The 24,616-nt window shown below is 33.9% G+C and overlaps 1 protein-coding gene and 1 pseudogene across 2 annotated transcripts; one reads left to right on the forward strand and one right to left on the reverse strand.

Annotated features, from left to right (window-relative positions):
* The first annotated feature begins 1,783 nt into the window (after positions 1–1,783).
* On the forward strand, positions 1,784–12,777 carry LOC139816657 (uncharacterized). 2 transcript variants are annotated; one of them, XM_071784309.1, is made up of 5 exons: positions 1,807–1,888; positions 1,959–2,218; positions 3,142–3,311; positions 7,063–7,161; positions 12,537–12,777. In XM_071784309.1, the coding sequence occupies exons 2-5, from the start codon at positions 2,040–2,042 to the stop codon at positions 12,560–12,562; spliced, it is 474 nt and encodes a 157-aa protein (XP_071640410.1). In that variant the 5' UTR covers positions 1,807–1,888; positions 1,959–2,039; the 3' UTR covers positions 12,563–12,777. The 2 variants fall into 2 exon arrangements, with proteins under 2 accessions (XP_071640409.1, XP_071640410.1); XM_071784308.1 differs by having other exon boundaries at positions 1,784–2,218.
* Positions 12,778–17,681: 4,904 nt separating this feature from the next.
* Positions 17,682–21,890, reverse strand: LOC139816989 (uncharacterized; annotated as a pseudogene).
* Between the last annotated feature and the right edge of the window lie 2,726 nt (positions 21,891–24,616).

Genomic DNA, 24,616 nt, shown 5'->3' on the forward strand with positions numbered 1-24,616 from the left:
AAAGTCTGTGTTCCCATGGCACTGTAATATAACAAACGATAAATAGACAAAATAAATTAAAAAATTCTAAATTATAAAAAAACGCAAACGAAAAGATAAAGTTTAAATAAATTAGTTATTATTAATTACTACAAACTCACCAATATATAAATAGTATTACATAGCAAAGTAATAATTATTTTCCTATTCACAATTATGTATTCAGATCAAATCATTTATTAAGAAATTATACAACTAGTCGAAAGTATATATTTTACATGTTTGTTGTTCTTTCTTATATAGAGCTTAATTATTAATAAGAGAAAAAGGAAGGCATATCTTTTCACACATTTTGATATATATCTGATATAAATAGTATACATATCTGATATATAATAAATAGTATATATTCTTTGAGATTCTGAATCAGGATATCTGCGGTGAGGAAATGACAATATAATATTTATTTGATTTTTATAACAATTTATTGTTATAGAAATTAAAGAAGAATTGAACATGATACAATTTATACCAATTAAGAACGTTTTTTAAGAATGTATAATATCTCTGAACTCTTTCCATTGCGAATATTATATGGAAATCACAATTGCATCCCAAGTAGAGGAATATTCCTAAATTATATTCAAATTATCTTATTTTATTTATATACATCTATCGTTTCATTTAAATACTTAATATAATTAATTTAAACTTTTATTTAAGCTTGTACTTAATAGACATATTTTATTTGTAAAGAAGGCGACGGAGATTCAATATGAAAAATTTATTATTATTGTAGTAGTATTTACTATTTCGCATATCTATTATTTATATGTTATTATATATAGTGTATAAACGAATAAAGATGATTTATATGTGAGCAATCGCGAGATCTCCAGGGAGAAGGGGGCCTATAATTAATAATTTCATTTGCGTTTTGATTTCATTTCTTTTATATAATTTTGGAATCTCTACAAGGACGTCATCGTTGGAATCTAAGGAATTTTTAGGAGAGAAAACTAAGGGCGAGGGGCTGATTGTTTGAGAAAGTCGAGAGGGAGGGGAGGGAGGCCTGTTCGCGCCGTTCGTGGAGCTCGCAGGAGGCTAGCTAAGCGGAAGGGGAGCGCGACGGAGCGCGCGTATAGCGCGTGATCGGCAGGTGACGGAGAAGACTGTCGCAGAGCCCTCCACGGCCAAGGGAAATGAGATGCCCCGACCGATCTCCACGGCACCGATCGGACCCGGAATGGCGAGGTCATCATCCCAGAGGTTCACCGGGAGAGCTCCGGTCGGTAGAAGTGAGGCCCGGCTGTCCGCAGCGCTCGGCGAAAATTTCGAAATGCCATTGCGAAGGCGCGGGCTCGCGAAGCACCCCCGTATTGGCTCCTGCACACAGGACGCGGCAGCGCGGCATTGCGGCAACGCGGCACCGCGGTAACCAATCACCATCTGCCTTTCCGTACTACTTTCAAAAGTAGAACGGAAAGGCAAGACGGTAATTGGTTACCGCGGTGCCGCGTTGCCGGAATGCCGCGCTGCCGCGTCTTGTGTGCAGGAGCCATATGGCTCCTGCACACAGGACGCGGCAGCGCGGCATTGCGGCAACGCGGCACCGCGGTAACCAATCACCATCTGCCTTTCCGTACTACTTTCAGAAGTAGAACGGAAAGGCAAGACGGTAATTGGTTACCGTGGTGCCGCGTTGCCGCATTGTCGCGCTGCCGCGTCCTGTGTGCAGGAGCCAGTAGGACTGACTGTATAGTCGTATACGACACTGCGCGAGTGCGCGACGGGGGGCGTTCAGTTCCCATCAGCCATCAGGACACCGCGCGATACGGCCGCGACGTGGATCCTTCCGACCTTCGATCAGCTCCGATCGTAATCGTATTCGGTCGCGAGCGAGCGTGATGTGTGTAATATGTGTAATCAAATGTGGTGTGATGTGGTAACGATATCGTATTCGTCTCTATTGAACGAAGGTACGAAGGGGACACGGTGTTCGCGAGTACGTTCGACGATCTCGCAATCAGAATAGCCGACATGGCCGCTTATCACGAAAAATGCGAGTTAAATCGTCGTCCAGCATGGTGTACGCGACGCTTGCCACGGAGCCTGCGTTTTCTCGTCGCCGTGTTTCGCGCATGACGGTGGAATCCCTGGAATATCGACCCGCGATCGAAGCCGGCGTTCGAAACAATTTTACATCGAAAGCATCCGAGTATCGTGCCTCCCCTCTCCTGTAAGTACGCAACGCTTCATATTCGTTTGACGCGAGTAATTGCGCTCGCAAACGCGATCGCCAAATCGCCATGTCGATGTCGTTCTGTCGAGAAGCTCGCGCGATTTTCGTCGCGAGCGCGATATATATCCGCCATGTTTCCCGTGCGTCGGTGCCGTTTTCCTGGAAGACGCTCGTCGCGGTCGTTTTTTTTTTTTTCGGGTGACGGGACAAATATTTATACGCGAGCGTTACTTCTGTTAGTAACTTACGATAATTCCACTACGTAAACGGAGATATGTAGTAACTTACGATAATTCAATTCCACGTAAATGAGGGAATTATCGTAAGTTGCTACAGAAGTAACGCTCGCGCAAACGTAATAATGATGAGAATAGTGAGTATATTATGGACGAATTACGATCGGACGCGATTATTATTATCGCTTTCTTGAATGATGTATCGAGGGGAGTTTCGCGTGTGATATATGCGAATTTCTCGGATCTATGAAATTGGCTCGACATTCTACGATAGTAATTTCAAAAATATACCGAGAGTTTTAACAGCACTTTTCATAGTTCTACATATAAAAACATGATAAAAAATAAACTAGTTTCACATTCCTTGTATTAAAAAATCGAAATAGAAAAAATGTGAACTTCGCGAATCTAGCACGGCTTTCTCCTCTGAAGTTATCAAAACGTGTTGACCAATTATATTTGACGAGAGTTCCCGATAGTTTTAATCGAATTCTCCACACATGTATGCAATTTCAAATCGATATCTTCCCATCAATTAACAAGTTTTGAACAATTTTTATCCGCGCCCAGCGATAAGTGTCGCGCTAATGATACGCGATTCTTTCCGTTTTCCGCGGTTCTAACAATTATTTTCGGCAGTTCTATAAGAGAGTTCAGTGTTTTATAATTATTGTTTTTTTGCAGTGGAGATGCTGGTATCCGTGCAGCAAGTACTGTAGTTGTCAGCTGGATTTTCGCTCGTGAACGTCGCCGCGTCGTGAGTGAGTACGCCGACAGAGATGCGACATCGGATGAGGACCACGGAGAAGAGGAGGAGGCCTGGGAGGCATCAGGGGGCTTATTACGGTTTTTGGGTGAGCTCACTCACTTTTCACATTCTCATCTCACGTGACTTTGTTCACCCGATTACAGAAGTGTCGAGTGAAACTGCGAGATCACTTAGGCACTTCCAGCTTAGTGATTTCACATTTTCACGAAACCGCGCAAAAGTATCTAAACGATTAAGAAATAAACATAAAAGGTTGGATTGTTTCTTAAAAAAGAGTACTTTTTTTATATCTCTCTTTCCCTCTTTTTTTGTAATATATTTTTCGAGCTGAATAGATTTAAATAAAATTTTACAAAAAGTGTTAATTCTGACTGTTAACTTTGTTAATTCTGAACTGCGTTCTCTTTTTCACTCGTCTTTTAGTTTATCACTTTATTCTTATTACTTAGGTTTATGTTCTTTACTATTTTAAACAAATACCTCTTTCTTAAGTGTAAAAGGCATTTGTTGTCGTAAGAGCAAAGTAATAATTTGGAACTCTACAATATTTTTATATTTATAATCTACAAATATTTTTACGAACGTTATTTATACATATATAATTTAAACACATTATAATTGTTTACAATAACGTCGTAAAAATATTTGTATCATTGCTTAAAAAAAAAAAATATATATATATATATATATATGTATACAGGGTGCCCCTGAATTCTGGTACTTTTTTCATATTTAGATAGAGCGAGCCAAACTGAGTCGAAAAGTCATGTACCATTTTGCAATTTTCGCAATAGTTGACGAGTTATTAATGATTAAAAATCGCCGTATTAGCCCGCCCACCGCCAATCCAAGCGCGCGGCGAGATGCGGCCGCCCCGCGGTCGGCGCGCGGGCAGTTGTTTATTACAAGCGGTGATGATTTCGCACGAGCGGCGCGTAACGCCGGGCTCCTGTCCTAAGCGATGATAGTTTCTCTCCTTTTTTTAAATAGAAATAAAATTTTCTAACAACATAGAACATTTTTTTGTGCGTACGTATGTACATACGTGTGTACATGCATACAGGAAAATATCAATTGTGCTGCTTAAAAAAGCGATTACTCAATTTACTTTTTTTTTTAGTAAGTAACGGTTGTCTTTAAGAAAGAATATTTTCTTGATAATAGTCTTAAAATGTACAAATTTTAGAAAGAGTCTTTATCATGTACTATGTACTCCAAAAGAAGAATTTATACTCCTTCAAAGAACATAATAAAATTTTATCAAAGAAAAGTCAAAATAATAAATAAAGTAATATGAGGACCCTCGAGATTAAAATAGGAGAAGGCTACAAGGGTCAGACGCAGATCACAGTGCGTAATATCAGAAATAAGTGATTTATTCGTCGTTTTGATACATTACATCGATCCGTACGTTTCGGCTCAGTTTTGAGCCATCTCTTCAGCGGCAGTTACAGAAATTAAGTTACACGTTCTCCGTACCGTATGGTGAGTTTACTGATTCAAAGTATCAGAAACATAAACCAATTGATCCATATCTGTAAATTTGTTCAATTATTGTTGAGATATTAAAAAGATCCCTTAGGAAACTCACCATTCGGTCTGAAAAACGTGGAATACAGAGCCATGTATACATAATGAATACTCTCTGCGAGAAGACTTGACGATCTTATCGACACGACACATGCACAGCAATGATATGAAAGGTCTAAAAAATCCGTGTCATTTTGAGACGGTGTCAAATCGTGCTTTGTTATAATTCTCACCGGTGTGTTGACCTACGACATGCCTCTTCTTGCAAGACCTTTCATATTATTGTGTGTCGTGTCGACAAGATCGTCAAGTCTTCTCGCACAGAGTAGATATTCATTATGTACGCATGGCTCTGTATTCCATGTTTTTCAGACCGAATGATGAGTTTCCTAAGGGATCTTTTTAATATCTCAACATTAATTAAACAAATTTACAGATATGGATCAATTGGTCTATGTTTCTAATACTTTGAATCAGTAAACTCACCATACGGTACGGAGAACGTGTAACTTAATTTTTGTAACTACCGCTGAAGATGGCTCAAAACTGAGCCGAAACGTACGGATCGATGTAATGTATCAAAACGACGAATAAATCACTTATTTCTGATATTACGCACTGTGATCTGCGTCTGACCCTTGTAGCCTTCTCTTATTTTAATCTCGAGGGTCCTCATATTACTTTATTTATTATTTTGACCTTTCTTTGATAAAATTTTATTATGTTCTTTGAAGGAGTATAAATTCTTCTTTCGAGTACATAGTACATGATAAAGACTCTTTCAAAAATTTGTACATTTTAAGACTATTATCAAGAAAATATTCTTTCTTAAAGACAACCGTTACTTACTAAAAAAAAAAGTAAATTGAGTAATCGCTTTTTTAAGCAGCACAATTGATATTTTCCTGTATGCATGTACACACGTATGTACATACGTACGCACAAAAAAATGTTCTATGTTGTTAGAAAATTTTATTTCTATTTAAAAAAAGGAGAGAAACTATCATCGCTTAGGACAGGAGCCCGGCGTTACGCGCCGCTCGTGCGAAATCATCGCCGCTTGTAATAAACAACTGCCCGCGCGCCGACCGCGGGGCGGCCGCATCTCGCCGCGCGCTTGGATTTGGCGGTGGGCGGGCTAATACGGCGATTTTTAATCATTAATAACTCGTCAACTATTGCGAAAATTGCAAATGGTACATGACTTTTCGACTCAGTTTGGCTCGCTCTATCTAAATATGAAAAAGTATCAAGAATTCAGGATTGTATATATATATATTATTGCTTTATTAATAACACAAATTGTATTAACAAATGTTTGAAAAAATAATTTTACAATCTTTGTTTCGATTATTTTTTATAAACATTAAATTGCTGATCAGTTTTAATTATTAAAAAATATATATTAAAGATACAATCTTACTAGAAATGAAGAGTTAAAGCTTTTATAACTTAGAACGTCGAAGTAGTATCAAGAGAAACTCCAAGATATGTAAAATTATATCATTTTAACAAGAGTTTCAAATTAAAACGATTCGTATCGCTTCGGGAACAAATTAATTTCGATTAAATTGAAATGTTCGATTAAAGATATCCCATTGAAACTGTATTTACAAAGAACGTTCGTAAATAAACGTATTAAAAACGATGACTATCTCTCTCTAACTGACTATATACTATTTTATCTTTAACTTTTAGATTTTAGGTATCCGTGTCGAAACGTTTATATACATTTTCAATTATTTTAGGAATGATCTAGATTGCGTTTTAATAAAAAAAAAATATTAACTTGACTTCTCAGCAAAGAAATTTTAATTTCAATTTTTTATGTTTCGCAAAATGTTTCAAAAGTATATAATGTGCGAAAGACTCATTATTTCTGCATACATACACGTAAATACAGATATGCACATTTGCTTGAGACAAGATCTGTTACATCGCGATCTACTCGTCACATTCTTAAACTTTAATTATGACACTGATCACAGTCTAAAGTTTCACGCAGTTTAATTTCGTCACTTTTTAGATTGATAATGCCATGCTTCGTGATGAGAATTGCTAATATAAAGATTATCGTGCGACATCATCTAAATGGCCCACGACATGATTTTTGTTGTTCGTGTTTATATCGTTTCTTTAATTTGAAAGTTATTTTTTACGTATTATTCAATGTTTTCCGCGATTATTAAATTATCCACTGTATACAGAACAGTCTTTTCTCTTCGTCACTCTTGTTTGATTTCATCTTTTCACCTAAAAATTTTGTGTCGAGTCCGCTCACGCGAATAATCTCGTATTTTTATTAGGTGAAATCAACGGTAATTGGGTGAGCTGCTCACTTCCGTCACTTTCACTCAATCCGAGAACCGTAGTAACCCCCCAGGTGACGGCGGAGCAACCGTGGGGTGAGTACTTGATTGTACGTGAATGTTCGTAATGTATTTGCTCGGGTGTAGTAGCTTTCAATTTTAGGATTGGTATTGATATGCTGTCGAATCCCTTCGCGTATGGCCGGGTCCAGTGTCTTATGTTTCTTATATTTTCCTCGTTGATCTGATTCGAGTAGTACATTCGCCAACTTATTCCGTTTTTCCTGTACTGTGCGTACTGTCCGATCATTTATATCTATAAAGTATTAATAAAAATATCTTACACACTCGAGCTTTTTGACCATCTTTATTGAAGTAGAACGCATTATCTCTTGTTGTTTTCTTGTTGTTTTTTTATAGAACGTGTTATCGGTTGTTGAAAGAAAAGCTAAGTAATATTACGGCCGATATTCCGAGCAATATTAGGATGTTAATAAAAAACTATATATAAAATTTAAATTTTAATCATCAAGCCAACGTTTTGACCTTACTTGGTCTTCCTCAAAGCATAAGGTGGTATACATTCAAAGTTACCATAAAAGTATAAAAATAAAATAATAATAACTGTTGGAGTTTACATTAGAAACATTGAAAAATATAGTCATCGTCGGTGAACAAATACGACACACAATAGAAACAAGGTACATCAGATGGTCGATACCGCAGAGTCAATGTTTACACTTAAAGCTAGATAGCTCACTTAAATTGTCAAAATAGGCCCTGTCTAGTATTTACCTGCCTTTTTTCTTTATCAAAATTTTTTCAAACAAAATAATTTGGTTTAATAACTATATACTATCCAATCCAAAATTTTTTTTCTTTCGATTATAATGATCATTTAAATGTGAGACTATTTTGATATTATAAACATTTGAATCAATTTTTTTAAATATATACATATTAAAAATTGTAGTTCAAGTATTAAATGAGGCATATTTAAATAATTATTATATGACATCTGTGCTACTACTTTTTAGATTTCCAAATTTTGAAGTCATATTGATGTATTTCAGATAATATTGATTTCAAAATCGATATTGGTATGTTAACTTTTTCTTCTTTCTTGTTTACTGAATCCTTGTTTGACATTTTCGTTTTTTTCTTTTTTGAACTTGCAGTTAAAAATTATCAAAAAATATTTTAAAAGAAACAATACCTACAGATTTCTCTAAACATTTTTACGTAAAATGTTAATATTTAATTATTTAAAGTATAAAAACTATTAAATTAAAAATATATAAATGTGTAAAACTTAAATTAAATGTATATAATTATTATTATAAATAATTTGGAAACTTGAGTTTGTCAATTATATTTTTAATATCTCTTCGTGTAAAGAAATTTTAAACACATTAAATTTGTTGCGGCAGACATTCGGATTTTAAATATTTTATACAACTATAATATATTCAATGTTAATGGTTGTTAAGGATCGAAAATAGTAACCTCGATGTAAGCATCGAGCCGCGAGGCTGATCGCTACGTGCCTGCTGTCAGTCTCGGGGCACGTATTCGATTCGGGGTTGTCGATCACGCCGCCCCGCGTGGTTGATCACGCGTCGATGTCGCCCCACGCACAGGTGCGAGCATGCCGGCGAGAATCGGAGCACGGCGCAACTCCGGACACGCGCAGTGTCTTTGTTCGCGATAACTGCGCCCCTCGCGCAACGCCGTCAATCATCGGATCAATCAGAGAGCGCCGCGTTCAGGATCTCTCCCCCGTTTCCGTCTCGAGAACTCTCCTGGCGGAAGAGAACGGCCTCGTGGCAGACTCGTTTCGCACGTCTCCAAATCAAGTGATTTCGGCAAAACGGCAAATATTCTGTGTGTGTGGTTTTTTCACCGATTTATGCGCGGCATTGCTGCTCAATAAGTTGTTAAAAGTGCGTGATGTCAAGGAACCCGAGACGTTCTCTAACACGTGCTCCTCCGCTCAACCGGGAGAAGCACGACTCCATATACTCCGAGTCGCCAAGAGCGGTCGATTGCTATCTTCGAGGGTGACCTTTCTGCTCACCAGGTGAGCTTGCCTCCGAGCAACTATCATCGCGTCGCGTTCGCGATCGTCGTCTGCCTCGTGGACAAGGGTTTCCGTCGCAAGGGCATCAAGTCGATGTTCTTGCAAGATTTCCGTATCGCGTTTGCGGCAGACAACAGATGAATCAAGATTTTCGATCGATTCGAATTCTGACAGTGTACGTGAAACGGTCGTTCGACATCGAGCCCCGATGCAATTCATTATTGGCCACGGAAGTCGTTTTCTTATTATGTCAAGACTCTGGCATTCGTCGATTTTAGTATGTGTATACAGATGGTCTATTTTTGACACAAATGAAATATTACTATGTAGTAATATTGTATTACTATATGCGCATCTGCGCATTTGTATTTAAATCATGGTCATGAAAATTAGAAAACTTTCTTAATTTAAATATGCTTAAAGATCAAAATTCTTTACAGATATATGAATTTTCAATAATTGAGCATAGTAATATTACTGCTCGATATTTTTATTTTTGAAATACCACTCCTTTAATTTTAACTTTGTATTTAAAATTGTATGTACGGTGTCTGCACAAAAACTTATATTTTTATATTTTTTTTAATGCAGATTTTTTTAACAGTGATATTATGCTTAATTTCTGATGTTGTAGATGCGATTGATATGATCTTTTCTTAACTTTACTAAATGACGAAATAGAGTTTATAGGTACTAATTTTGGTAAAAACAACCAATTTATTTTTTGTAAATACTGTAATGTTTTATATTCTGAGTTAAAAAGTTCAAAGCCATTTTTTATAATATTTAAAAAAATATTCAAATTTGTAACATCTCTAAATTTTATAGATAAAATATCAACACACAGAAATGTAATTTATACCTATGTCTGTTATAATTTCATGAATAATTTTTCTATTTAAATTTCCACTAGTATACAATTTTGTTATAAAACGAACACAATATTCGGATACTATTTTTTTTAATGTTCAATATTAATTTCACCTGTATCATCAATCGTATCTAATAATTTGGGTTGGCCAATAAGTCCGTGCGTTTTTTTATAAGTAAAATTTATAATTAAAAAACCGCACGGACTTATTGGCCAACCTATTAAACCTATTAGTATGAAAAAATTTAAAAGTATCTTTGACATTACATTTTGGTATATTTTGAGAGACTAATGTTTCATTTTGTTTTACAGAAGCATTCTGTAGAGATAATGTTTTAATATGTATATTTAACACATGTTTCCGTAAATAATAAATGTTATTAACCCTCAATTAGCACACATGTGTTAATTCGCACCACTATTTTTCGTTCAGCACTTTATATATTTCAATTTTTCATATAAAATTATTTCTTTTTCTAAAATAAAGTGCACTACTCGATTGCCAGGGAAATTTTACATAAATTTTTATTACAAATGACTGAAATACGACACTTAAAAGTTGTCAAAATCTCACATCGCGCACTAGTGTGGCATTTGAGGTGGCCCAACCGAGGTGTGCTAATTGAGGGTTAAATATATGTATGCAGTCCTTGAAATTACATTTAATTGTAGAATTTATAAGCAACTTGTGTCTTACTTTTATATGTAACATTAAGGTATCCATGGATAAAAATGTTTGTTCGCAGAAAAAACAAAATCATTGTACAAAATTATAGACTGGCATAGAACCAGCAAACATGTAACTTATAAATGTTTAGTGTGAAAGAACTTAATTAAATTAAAGTTTTAGAAAGGAACAATTAATTATTAGTTAATAATTAATTAACAAGTTCTTGTCATTGTAATTGTAGAACAAAAGATTCTTATTATAATTTTAAAAAATGTTATTTTTAATGATAATGACCATTTAAAAATGTTTTACACAGTAATACTGTCAGAATTAACACTTTTTTTCAAAGGACTTAGATACTTTACTTATTGTTAGTACATATTCTATATTAGGAATTATAGAATCCCATTTTGTAGTAAAATTATAAATACCTTTCTGGATTAGCATCCAAAGGTGTTCACTCATCATAGGATAGTTTACTTGAAAAACATGAAATGTTTTAAAACATATATTGATTGCCTCTAAAGTACTATTTGTTTTGTACAAAATATCCACTTGAACGTCAGTTTCTTTAATTTCATAAGGGGACCCAAGAATAATTATATACGGTTGCAACGTAATTTTTAGCATCAGCATGTTTTCTTGCTTCTTGTTTGATTATAGTCATATCTCTAGGAATCTAAAAATATGACAAAAATTTGTATGACATGGAACTTCAACAGTTGCGTTAGTTATAATTTTATAATAAATTTGTTTACGTTTTGTGCTTATGGAACAAGTGTCTGTGAAGTTGGCATATCATTTTCCAGCAGATCAAAAATAAAAGGCAGTTCTTGTCGCATGCAGTCGAGTTCTATAGTTCCTGATAATTTTTAGTAATAGTTCTGGTGATTTTACCCAAAAAACCAGTCGATCGAAAAATGATCTGCTAACTTCCCGTAGCAGATCATTTTCTAGCAAATTAAAAATAAAAAAGAGTTCTTGTTGCATGCAGTCGAGTTCTATAGTTCTTGATACTTTTTAATAATAGTTCTGTTGATTTTGCCAAAAAAAGTCTATTGAAAAAATTATCTGCTAATTTTCCGAAATCTCGGAGTTCCGGTTTATTTAAAATATTTTTCGAATAGTTCTGAGCATACTGAAGCATTTTCTAAAGAGTTCCCGACATTAGCAATGTTGTACGATTGTTTAAAAAATTAATACCGCCCAAAAACCGCGTACTTAGAAGAGAATAGTGTGATATGCTGTACGAAATGTCGCAGTTCCGGTTTATCTAAAATATTTCTCGAATAGTTCTGAACATACTAAAGCATTTTCTAAAGAGTTCCCGACCCTGGCAATGTCGTATGATTGTTTAAAAAATTAATAAATAGAAAACAGTGATATCAAAATGCTGTGGACAATTATAGGCTTTTGTGTGCTACTGGTTATAATTATGCTCGTGATGTGTAATTATGTTTTAGACGAGCAGTTTTGTATGTATATATTGTATATACAAGTACTGTTAATAATATGGGCCTTTTGTTCCTTTCGTCCCACTATGTGGGACGCCTCACGCGACTCCGAGTATTTAACACGTTGACTGCTAATTCTATGAGTTGACTCGTTGTTGCAATTTATACAGATTAGACTCCAGTTGTTGCGAAATTGAAACTTAGCGTGAACGCGAGGATCGTCCGCGAACTTTCGCGAAGCGCAAACCGAGCCTATTTGCCTTTTTTGGAGTAATCTCGTTGAGTAATCTCGATTTGTCTCTACTAATTTGATTATTTGCTGGTGATCTATTTTTTTTTTAATTATTTGTACGATTATTGTGTGTGCCGCTATATACGGTTGTTCTTCTGTTATAGAAATCTCGACTGATGAACACTTGTAGCTTGCAACAATGCTACACTGACTACACGACGAGTCGTTCGAACGACGATGAAATCACGTACGGAACGGAAATCACGTCCGTAGGATTGACGACGCGACCGGTAACGAGACGACGCTGCTTGCCGGAGGTAAGTGCCGTGACGGTGTCTGTGAAGTTGGCACCTCATTTTCAAAAATTGGCAATTTTATTAAGAGTTCCATTTGCACCCACAATAGTTCTACAGTTCCTGATGTATTTCATAAATAGTTCCGTCGATTTAGATAAAAATATAACGATTTAAAAAATGAGGTGCTAACTTCCCGTGGCACCTCAAGTTTCGAAATATTTATTTTTATCACGGAATTCTATAGTTCTTGAAGAGTTCTATTGTTCCTGATAGGTTTTAGCGATAGTTCTGGTCTTTAAGTATTTTTTAATAATTTTTTAATCTGACCGCTGGCACCTCAAGTTTAAAAAAAATTGATTTTTATCATGGAATTCTATAGTTCTCGAAGAGTTCTACAGTTCCTGATAGGTTTTAGCAACAGTTCTGGCCTCTAAATATTTTTTTTAACAATTTTTATTGTGACCGCTGGCACCGCACACGAGAGTAAAGTCATGAATCGCAGGCAGTTTTGATCGACTTTTTGACAGTTCTCGATAGTTCTCGCATAGTTCCAACAGTTTTTATAGGTTTTAGCAACAGTTCCGGCCTCTAAATATTTTTTTAACAATTTTTTACTGTGACCGCTGCTATCGCACACAAGAGTAAAGTTATGAATCGCAGGCAGTTTCGATCGACTTTTTGACAGTTCTCGATAGTTCTCGCATAGTTCCAACAGTTTTTATAGGTTTTAGCAATAGTTCCGGCCTCTAAATATTTCTTTAACAATTTTTTACTGTGCCCGCTGGCACCGCACACAAGAGTAAAGTCATGAATCGCAGGCAGTTTTGATCGACTTTTTGACAGTTCTCGATAGTTTTCGCATAGTTCCAACAGTTTTTACAGGTTTTAGCAACAGTTCCGGCCTCTAAATATTTTTTTAACAATTTTTTACTGTGACCGCTGGCACCGCACACAAGAGTAAACACGGAGGTGCAGACAGGCAGTTCTGGCCGATTTTTCGGTATTTTCGTACAGTTCTGCGATAGTTCTGAAGACCCCGGTAGGTTTCGATCACAGTTCCGGCTTTTAAATATTTTTTAACAGTTTTTTATTCTCAGAGTTGGCACGTCACCTTCAAGAGAACTAAGGAGTGCTGGCTTGTTTCGCGGTTTTTTTCGACATTCCCCGACAGCTCTTGCATAGTTCCAACAATATGTTCCGAAAAGTTTCCGTTTCTGGTCCCTTTAAAGGCCACTCCGGCCCCAAGAACGGCATGGCAAATATTGAAAATTTTTAAAGTTTAAACTTTAGGGTTTTTGATATCGTTAATCACGATTCTGAGGTCAGATTATCGAAATTTTGCACAGGGACCAAAAACGGAAATTTTTTGGAACATGTTGGTTGTGTATATGCATAAATTTTACGTCAAAAAAATCCAAGGTTTTAATGGAAAAATGCCGGCGGCCCTCTGCAGGTTAAATATCGGAACTGTGGCTAAAACCTATCAAAATTGTTGGAACTATGCAAGAGCTGTTGGGGAGTGTCGAAAAAAACTGCGAAGCAAGCCAGCACTCCTTAGTTCTCTTGAAGGTGAGGTGCCAACTCTGAGAATAAAAAACTGTTAAAAAATATTTAAAAGCCGGAACTGTGATCGAAACCTACCGGGGTCTTCAGAACTATCGCAGAACTGTACGAAAATGCCGAAAAATCGGCCAGAACTGCTTGCCTGCACCTCCGTGTTTACTCTTGTGTGCGGTGCCAGCGGTCACAGTAAAAAATTGTTAAAAAAATATTTAGAGGCCGGAACTGTTGCTAAACCTACCTAGTAGAACTCTTCGAGAACTATAGAATTCCATGATAAAAATCAATTTTTTTGAAACTTGAGGTGCCAGCGGTCAGATTAAAAAATTATTTAAAAATACTTAAAGACTAGAACTATCGCTAAAACCTATCAGGAACTATAGAACTCTTCAAGAACTATAGAATTCCGTGATAAAAATAAATATTTTCGAAACTTGAGGTGCCACGGGAAGTTAGCACCTCATTTTTTAAGTCGTTATATTTTTATCTAAATCGACGGAACTATTTATGAAATACATCAGGAACTGTAGAACTATTGTGGGTGCAAATGGAACTCTTAATAAAATTTCCAATTTTTGAAAATGAGGTGCCAACTTCACAGACACGATATTAAATCTGTCTAGCCGCTATCTAGAAAGAGATAGGGTAAGACTAGGATAACCTAGTTAGATTTAAAATTAATAAATAAATATTAACAAGGGAACCTCGCAAAGTGTCAAATTCTGATTTTAATATAACTTTGTGTATATACAGGCAGGGGTACTTTCACCTCTTAAAACCGTTATTGGCACCAACTCCTATTTTCTAAATTCATCTATTTACACAATCTGTATGTACAACAAAGTTATATTAAAATTAGAATTTGACACTTCGCGAGGTTTCCTTGTAAGACGATTGTAAACTTTATATATAGTAATCTTAGTTACAAAGAAGTAATGCGAGTTATATTTAATAGTATAATCATTTAAGGATTGATCTGATCGTTATTTCTGGCTTTTTTTGATTGATGTAACCGATGACCATTCCAGTCCTTAGCGTTCGTTAAAGTAATGCCTATAGCTGAATATATTTCCTTTTGGGTGTAATACATTTTCCATGCTTCTCAATAATGTTTACAACAACATCTACACAACATATACAATTCAATTATTATGTATAAAACTTTTTATCTCTAAATTAACATAGAATTACTATTAATAGTAATATGGAGAAAAGTTGTATTTTCTTACCAATAATGCAGTCGCAGATCGGAGTTTTTTTAAGGACAATTTTGGCATCAATTTTCTTTTGTGCTGTGCATATTAATGCAAGCTCCCTTGTCACTAATTTTTTCATTATGTTTGCAACACTTTTACTGAATGTTGTAATTGTCCACGCGTATATGTAAATGTCGCCATTTTTTAAGTGGTGCAACATTTTCTTTACGGTTTGAAAATTCATGTCTTGTATTTTTATGCAATTTGTTCGATTTTTTGACATTTCGCTGTTTAGCATAGTTGAGAAGACGCTTAAACAAATTATGAAAGATTAGGGAAAAATTGATGCGTTATAGAAGATAAATTATATTATATCATATATTGAATAAATACCGTGCCACGGCATGATGAACGAGATTGCTACTTGTCGCGGCAAGGTTTGGAAGAGTAATGTAAATTACTCACGGGGGTGATCTCCGACGGTTCAGCATCCGGCGTCCTCGGCGGAACCCGATGCTCTTCTCTTGGTTTCGCCATTTTTCGACTACCACACTGAGAAAAAATACTTCTTAAAATTATCTGTCAAATATTTGCTTCATTAATTTGCGAGAGATTTTTAAGACTATTAAATTGTTCGTTTACGTTAATTTATTGAATTTGAAGCAATCTTGATCATTTTTTTTATCAGTACTTAATGTTTTAAGTATATAACACTAGTTTGATTTTTAACATATTGAATAATATTTTTTTAGTCGACGTATAATTTATCTAATTCGCTGTTATAGTAATAAGCATTCGTATCTGCTAAAGTTTTGAATAATATTTTGCTTATTTTGCTTACAAGGTAGTACTCATTTGAAACACCCCGAAACGTCATGTTTCCTGACAAATTCAACCTTCGAGAGCTTAATTTACCAGATCCGTGAATATTCAATCGAGAACGTCGTTAGTTAAAGCCGAATTTCAATTTTCGCTAATATATAAGCAAGAGTTACGACTTGTCGAAATATAACTCTTCGCTCAGTTACTAATTAATTACGTTATCCGCGACACGGATATGGTCATGCGAGATTAATCGAACGTTAACGTCCCTTGGCCGCGTTTTGAAACGGAATTTGTCGATCGTCTCAGAAATCGATTTATCAGATCGGCGGTAGACTGTAAAAACAAGTGTGTTACTTTAACACATTTCACGCGTGTAAAGCTTGTAGTCACTTTTTACACGTCTACAGCCGTATAAATATGTAACACACAAGAAAGTGTGTATATTTGCAAGAACCATGTAGATATAACACACGAAAAGTGTGTTTTATAGACACGTACCTATAATTCGTGTTGTGCTGAATGCATATAATATGTGTAACAGCTTTTATGCAATAAGCTATAAGCAATAAATCAGAAATTAGAAGCTAGTTGTAAAAAGCTAGCTGACCAATCACGTTAATCCCTGACTTCCTTACAACTAGCCTTTGATTTCTGATTTACTTATAGCTTATTGTAGAAAGGCCTATAAAGCATATAAATGATTCATAAACGATCGATTTTTTAATAACTTTATCTTTATTATTTTTATAGCATCTCATCATGTGATTTAAAAAACTTCCAAATATCTATATAATTCCCAAGAAAAGCAATTACAATTTAGTTTACTTTTCTTCTCTTGACTAATGGTTTTCTGGATATATAATATAAACTTATACTTATTGTATCATGTATATAAATGAAAATTGAAGCAAATTTATATAAACAAAAAAATAAATTGTACTTATACAATACCATAAAAAAAACTTGTCAAAAATTATTTGATCGCGTCTATTTTTCTCTATCTAAATATTTTTTAATAAAATTGTTTCCATTTATCTCTACATTTTTAAAACAAAATAATCATAATCATTATTTTTATTTTTTTTATAGCATCTCATCATGTGAATTCAAAAACTTCAAAAATGCGAATATCTCTATAATTTCTAAGAAATGCAAAAATGCAAATATCTATAATTTCTAAGAAAAGCAATTACAATTCAATTTATTTTTCTTCTCTTGAATAATGGTTTTCTAGATATATAATATAAACTTATACTTTGTATCGTGTATATGAATAAAAATTGAAACATATTTATGTAAAAAAAAATATACACGATACTATTGAAACAAATTTATGTAAAAGAAAAATAAATTGTATCAATACAACACCTAAAGAAAAATTTTTGAAAATTATTTGATCGCGTCTATTTATCTCTATCTAAATATTTTTAAATAAAACTATTTCCATTTGATCTCTTTTTAAAACAATTTTTAAAACAAAGTAATAGAAAATAATAATTTGTGTTGTTTAATGTATAAATAGAATTATACAAGTGATATTTACTTGGATGCACAAAAAATGTGCACATATAGAGATATATTATTTTCACACGAGATACATTACGAGATCACATAAATACATTACTCATAAGACCGGGTGCGGTTGCGATCCCTGATAAATTTGTCTATAGCTGCATTTTCCTTTATTACTGTTCCTAGCACTTCATGGTCAACGTAGTTCATTGTATTTTTATATGCATTGGGGTAATTTGTATCCCAAACATAGTATGAAGCCAATAAACAAGCTACTGATTTGGAAACAGATGGCTCAACTATTTTCATCCTGATCTCATCTGCGACCACATAGGCTGCAGTAATAGCTCCCTCCAGTGTGAACATAACTAGTCGAGGTGAATCGCCTTTCGTAGTCATTAAATCTTGCGTGGAAGAGCCTGATAAAAAAAAAAAATATAAATTTTCTGAAAAATGTAATTTCTATATTAGTAATAATAGATCTGAAAATACATACTTCTTTCACAAGAAATAAAGGGGTTTTTCTAAATCTCTTGTTTGTCACAGATTTGTAGAGTTTAAGCATTATTTCGGCTTTACCTAACTCATTCTGTTCAATATCAAAGTGCTGTCCTAAGACTTCAATCATACCATCTACTTTTGTAATAAACTTTTCTATAGCTCCTTCTTCCTTTTTCCATTTTTTAATACTGCAGAACTCAGATAAAATCTGCATAGAAAAGAAAGATTCTTTTGTAGTTTTTCCTTAACTTACAATTAACCCTAACCCGTATAACATGTTTTTTTTACCCTGCAGCCTGTAACCATGGGTCGTTTATACCAGTTACAATTTTCAACTAAATAGTTGAATTAAATAATGATAATAGAAAATTCTGAAAAAATTCATATAGTATGTTCCATGTTTCTACTAAAAGCCCCCACAAAGCAATTTTAAATATTGTTAAGTTTAGTATTTTTTATGATTAATGTTTGGTATGAAAAACGGGTCATTTACGAGTTTCGTAGAAAAAGCTCGGATATGAAAGACTCATCGTAACAAGATTAGGGTTAATTATTATGTTAAATATAAGAAAAAATTTAACCAAATAAAATCTTACCAAGGTGTCCAATTTGCGATGTGGATATTTTTCCACCACTTCAGAAATTTTTTTCGTATCATTCTTAATCCATTTTCTCCGTTCAGTGAAGGTCTCTTTAAGTAAATACCGCACGTGAGGAGTATCACCTTTGTTCTTTTCTAACTCTTTTAATGCAGTTTCTATGTCAGTTTGTATAGGCCTGTAATAAAACAATTAATTTAATAAGAAACTTGAATTGTGCAAATTTTGAAATAATGGGTGAGAAAATAATTTACTGTTTATCTGCGACTACAGATGCCTGCCTGATGATTTCTGCATACGCAGATCTAACTGGCTTAGGAGAGGCATTATTGTATCTTCTCTTGATATTAGCTTTCCGGTTTCTGATGCATGTGCTTAATTGTGTTTTTACTACACCCTGTAAATAATAGACCATAATACAGACATTACAGAAATATATTAACAAAGAAAATAATGAAACACAAACTTTTCATCTGTAAAAATATATACTTACACAACCACCTTTGCCACCTTTCAATTCAGGATAGGCTGCAACGATGCTTGAAGCGTAGTAAGTAATCTCTTTTTGTAGGTTGGTTGTTAGTTATAACTGATAGATGAGTAGCCCAAAAGTAAATAAACGTTTTTTGTCCTTTCATTAAAATCAATTTTTTATTTAACAGAGTATAGTGTTAGTCATATTACAATATACAGATATTTAACCATTAGGTATTTATTAATATACTGAAACGTCTCTAGCGTAATGTGACGGATACTAATATATTCAAAAGCTGTATTTTATCGGAATGACTGATTTTAATTTATTAATGCTGAAAATTTTTATTTTATTCTTAGTTTTTTTAGAATATTTATTTTATTGGAACAAGTAAATAAACGTTTTTTGTCCTTTTAGTATTCCAATTGTTTTTAGTATGTTTTCCAGCTCGGCTGTTAAGGAGGTTCGATGGCTTCATCGGGGGGAGTAGTGGGACGCGGGGGTTCTGGAAACAGCGCACTAGCGTTTGAAGTAGTGGGAATGAAGGGGATTGCTCTGATTGGTCGCCGCGTGTATAATGCGTGCTGCTGTTCACGTCGTTCACGACCATGACAGTCTATGCAGACGAAAAATCAAGCAATTTATGCTTTAATAATTAATTTTTCTACGAAATGTGCGGTAACCTTCCCCTTTCTTTCGCTCATTTATTTGTAAATTATTAAGTTACATGTGCAAATTTCTTTTTCTTTATCATTTGCATTTTTTCTTGCACTTATTTCATTCTGAAGGTATACGCAATATGTCATTTCCCATAAAAACCATAAGAACCTATGTTAAAAATGCAGCCAGTTTCATGCAATTTTAGTATGTTGTTCTGGAATGCAAAATAGAATTATGTGAATTTTTTGGGAATTTTTCACCGTCCCGTTTTGAAATAAATCTACTCCTAAAATTGTACTTTTTAGGTTTTTGGAGTAGATTTTTTTCAAAACGGGACGGTGAAAAATTCCCAAAAAATTCACATAATTCTATTTTGCATTGCAGAACAACATATTAAAATTTCATGAAATTCTCTGGATTTTGTTGTAGCCATCGAACCACCTTAATTGGGGAAGAGGTGCTGGATTCGGTACTGTGTCTGAACCAAACTCGTTTATTTGATGACATCTGTTTGATGTTTTTGAGTTTGACTCAACATTAGCCTGAACAACACAATGCAGCCCAATAAACATTGACATGATTATAATTATGTAGATTAGGGATGCACCAAATAGTAATTATTTAGCCAAATAGTAATTTTTAACTCAATTATTCAAGTTCTTAAGGAATAGAACGTGAAATAAAAATAAAACGTAAATATGAACGATGTCAACATTTATTATATTAATACAACAAATACACATATTGTGTTACTTAAATAAACAATGTCCATAATAAAAAACTAGACAATAAAATAATGTACTTGTTCCAATAAAATAAATATTCTAAAAAAACTAAGAATAAAATAAAAATTTTCAGCATTAATAAATTAAAATCAGTCATTCCGATAAAATACAGCTTTTGAATATATTAGTATCCGTCACATTACGCTAGAGACGTTTCAGTATATTAATAAATATACCTAATGGTTAAATATCTGTATATTGTAATATGACTAACACTATACTCTGTTAAATAAAAAATTGACCAGCGGCCGGACGAACACTACGTACGAGTTCTTTGTACATTTATTTCGTGCATGTCTATATACAGAAACTCTCTCTACAGCAGTATTACTCCTATGCGCGAGAACTGGTCAACTTTTCGTTGAATAGAGTATAATAATGTATCCAAAAACTGTACTTTATCGCAATGACTGATTTTTATTTATTAATGTTAAACAACTTTATTTTATTTTTTTAGAATATTCATTTTACTGGAACAAGTACATTGTCATATTCTCTGGTTTTCTATTACGAACATTGTTTATTTTAAGTAATGCAATATTATCTAATAATAAACGCTGTTAAAATCATTCATATTTATATTTTATCTTTTCACATTTTACTGTTTAAGAACTTAATTTATTTAAAACTTATTATTCAGTTGCTGAATACCGAATAATACCGAATATTCAATACATCCTTAACACGTTCCGTGTCAGACCGATTTTTTGCTTCTTGCTGGAACACAATAGGCATATCGATGATATTTACGTCCATAACCTCTACTGCTTCTTTCATCTCTTCGTTTTGTGCACAATTCATATTTGCACTGTTTGTAGCAACAATAGATGCTTCAAAAGTAGAAATAACATCCACCAATAAGACCGTAACATCAGTGTCATTACATATTTCGTCGTCGTCTTCAATGTCAACGAGCCTGTTTTTTCCCGGAATAGCTTTTTGTATAGAACAATTTCTTTTCCCTTCATCATATTAGAATGGACATGATCTGAAGCACAGGCCTTGTTCAAGGCTCGGCGCAAACACTCGGCGTCGGACAAATATTTTTCTTTTATAAATTTGATACGTTTGTATCGTTCCCCAATTATGCAAAAAACTTTACGTTCCATGTTCACAACTTCGTTTGAAGTTGAATGTATATCGAAATAGCAAAAAGTATTTGAAACTAAGGAATATGAAATGACTGGAATAAAAAATATATTAATAATAATAAACACGAAAACATATATATATTACACTAAACTAAGTAAATGAAATCACTGAATTATATAACTGCAAGAACTAAATCAATGAGATCACTGAACTATATATTATACTGCAACAACTAAATCAATGCAACCACTCTCGAACTCGTATCACGGTCTTCTTCTGATTTTACGTATCACGTCAACAGGTAACCAGCAGTGATGCAAACTCGAGCCCGCGCACGGCCGCTGGTAAAGGCCTTCACACATAAAATGTCGTAAGGACGTAAAACGTAGGCGTAAGAAAATCGATCAATCCCAATCAAGTATTTCCCCCTACTGTGGTTACGGACAGCACAATACTTGATTGGGATTGGTCGATTTTCTTACGCTTACGTTTTACGTTCTTACGCGATTTTATGTGTGAAGGCCTTAACAGTGGACTAGATCTAACAACGATCGTTGCTAAGCAACGATCTTCTTTTTCCACTCTTGTTGTCTCGCTCGCTCGTGATCGTCATATATTCGCGGCTTAAATGTGTAATGCCCGCTAAGCGTGTAACTCTATTAATGTGTTGTTTCTTCCAAATGTGTTAATCTACGGTTTGTGTATTAATTATACACACATTATATGCATTCAATTTACTGTGTTATAATCTTAACACACATGAAGTGTGTTATCCACTATTACACATCTCGTGTGTATACATCAGTACATTTCGTATGTCGTTTTAACACATCTACAACCGCAGCTGTGTTGTTAAAACACACCACACACAAATTAGTGAATTGTGTGTTGTTTTTACTTCAAAACACGTTATTTTTTACAGTGAATATTAAAACATCGTATATTATCAAGAACAACATCTGAACTTCGGTTGAGATCTCTCCCCCTTTTTCCGCTCCCTTTTTTCACTCGTCCCAGAAACGCTCGTTAACCCTTTCAAGATGGTATTAATTTAGGGGACAGTGGAAAACTTTTTATGTTTTTAGTTTTTTAAATCAATATTTACTTTTTAAATCAGTATTCACTTTTATGCTGTATCGCTGCAGCTTTCTGATTGATTAATTTTTATGTTTTGAGAATCCATATTAATTTGGATTTCTCTTACTTGGCTCCTTATTCTGCTCCACTCGACATGCTTATCAGAGAGCGCCTCATTCAGAGAGCGCAGCCGAACATTTTTTTAAAAGCATTGATAAGTACTGCTACCTGGTATCTTTCTCTCTTATATCCTAAATTGCAAGTTGGCCCATACTCCGATTTATAGAGGGACTCTATCAGAGCCCCTCTTAAAAAAGAAATGTATATAATTTTACGAAACAATGAGAAATTTATTTTCTCAAAGTTTTGAGAATTAAAATTAAAATTACCTTTATTTAGGGAGAATACGTTTATAACTGTTATTTAAAATCTGATTTAATTGATATTATTTAATTCTTGTTTATATACAATTGTAGTTAAGAACCTGATTTAAAGGAAGGATTAATTCCTGTTTCAAAGATTTGTTGAAGTTAAAGTATATAAGTCAGAACTTGATGAATTTGCTCGTGTAAAAACTGTCGGTACACTCTAAGAAATATGGGTGTGAATTTAACACCAATGGTGTGAATCGTAATACCCGTCGTAAGCGGTGAGATCCCAATTTTTCCGACTTTCTTTTATAAAATCTCCACCAGTCGACAAACAGTGCCGTATTGAATTCTTCCAGTCGTTATTAATATTATTTTTTATTTTATAAATGGAGGGGTAAAAATCACAGTGGTGTAAGTCAAACTTTTTTAAATATTTTCTCGTGTGCATAGATGAAATTTATATATTGTACAGATTGCATTTTTGCACACGAGAAAATATTTAAAAAAAAATTGACTTACACCCCACTGTGGTTTTTACCCCTTTATTTATAAAATAAAAATTTTCTAAAATGTAGTTTTATAAAAAATATATACGCATTTTATATGCAATATACATAAAAATTGCTTTACGTCAAATATTAATGTTATTTTTTTACAAGTTTTTCATTTTGTCAGTTATAATTTTTTGAAGCACCATTGTTTCGTGCTCGGTCGGAGATTGGGAAAGAATTTCTATGAATTTAATGTTGTAGTATTAACACAAGAAAATTCAAAGACGAATAACCCTTATGAAAAAATACTAATCGAGTTTAAACGTTCAAATGTATATAGGTGTTTCATGAATGTTACACTCAATTTGATAGTCATTTCGGTTCATCAACGTAAATAAAAATAATGTATTTACTGATTTTACTTGTATTGCTACGTGTTTTCCATCAATAGCACCTATGCAGTGAGGAAGATTCCATTTTTCATTACATTCATCCGCTATACGCAACCAGTCTTTTTGATGAATGATTTTGGTGTAGTAGGATCTTCGACAGATACTCGAAGTGTCCTTTGTCTTCAGTTTTGTCCTCATTATTGAAGTTATTGTCAATTACATTGATAAAACTTACATCCCCAATTACTATTGTATTGTCAGTGATTATTCCATCATAATTCAGTTGCATGATAATTTTAACAAATTTCACTTTCTATCAGGGAAGCAGTTCTATAATTCTTCTTATCTAATCTAAATAAAAAAAAGAAAAGGAAGAAAATATGTATATGTATAATATTACCTAAATACTAAA

This window comes from Temnothorax longispinosus, chromosome 7 (genome assembly GCF_030848805.1).
Source record: "Temnothorax longispinosus isolate EJ_2023e chromosome 7, Tlon_JGU_v1, whole genome shotgun sequence".
Lineage (NCBI taxonomy): Eukaryota > Metazoa > Arthropoda > Insecta > Hymenoptera > Formicidae > Temnothorax > Temnothorax longispinosus.

Coding starts and splice junctions, on each gene's coding strand:
- LOC139816657 (XM_071784308.1), top strand. CDS start 2,040: ATGCGAGTTAAATCGTCGTCCAGCATGGTGTACGCGACGCTTGCCACG. Junction 3,312..7,062: donor GGGCTTATTACGGTTTTTGG/GTGAGCTCACTC, acceptor TATTTTTATTAG/GTGAAATCAACGGTAATTGG. Junction 7,162..12,536: donor GACGGCGGAGCAACCGTGGG/GTGAGTACTTGA, acceptor CTTCTGTTATAG/AAATCTCGACTGATGAACAC.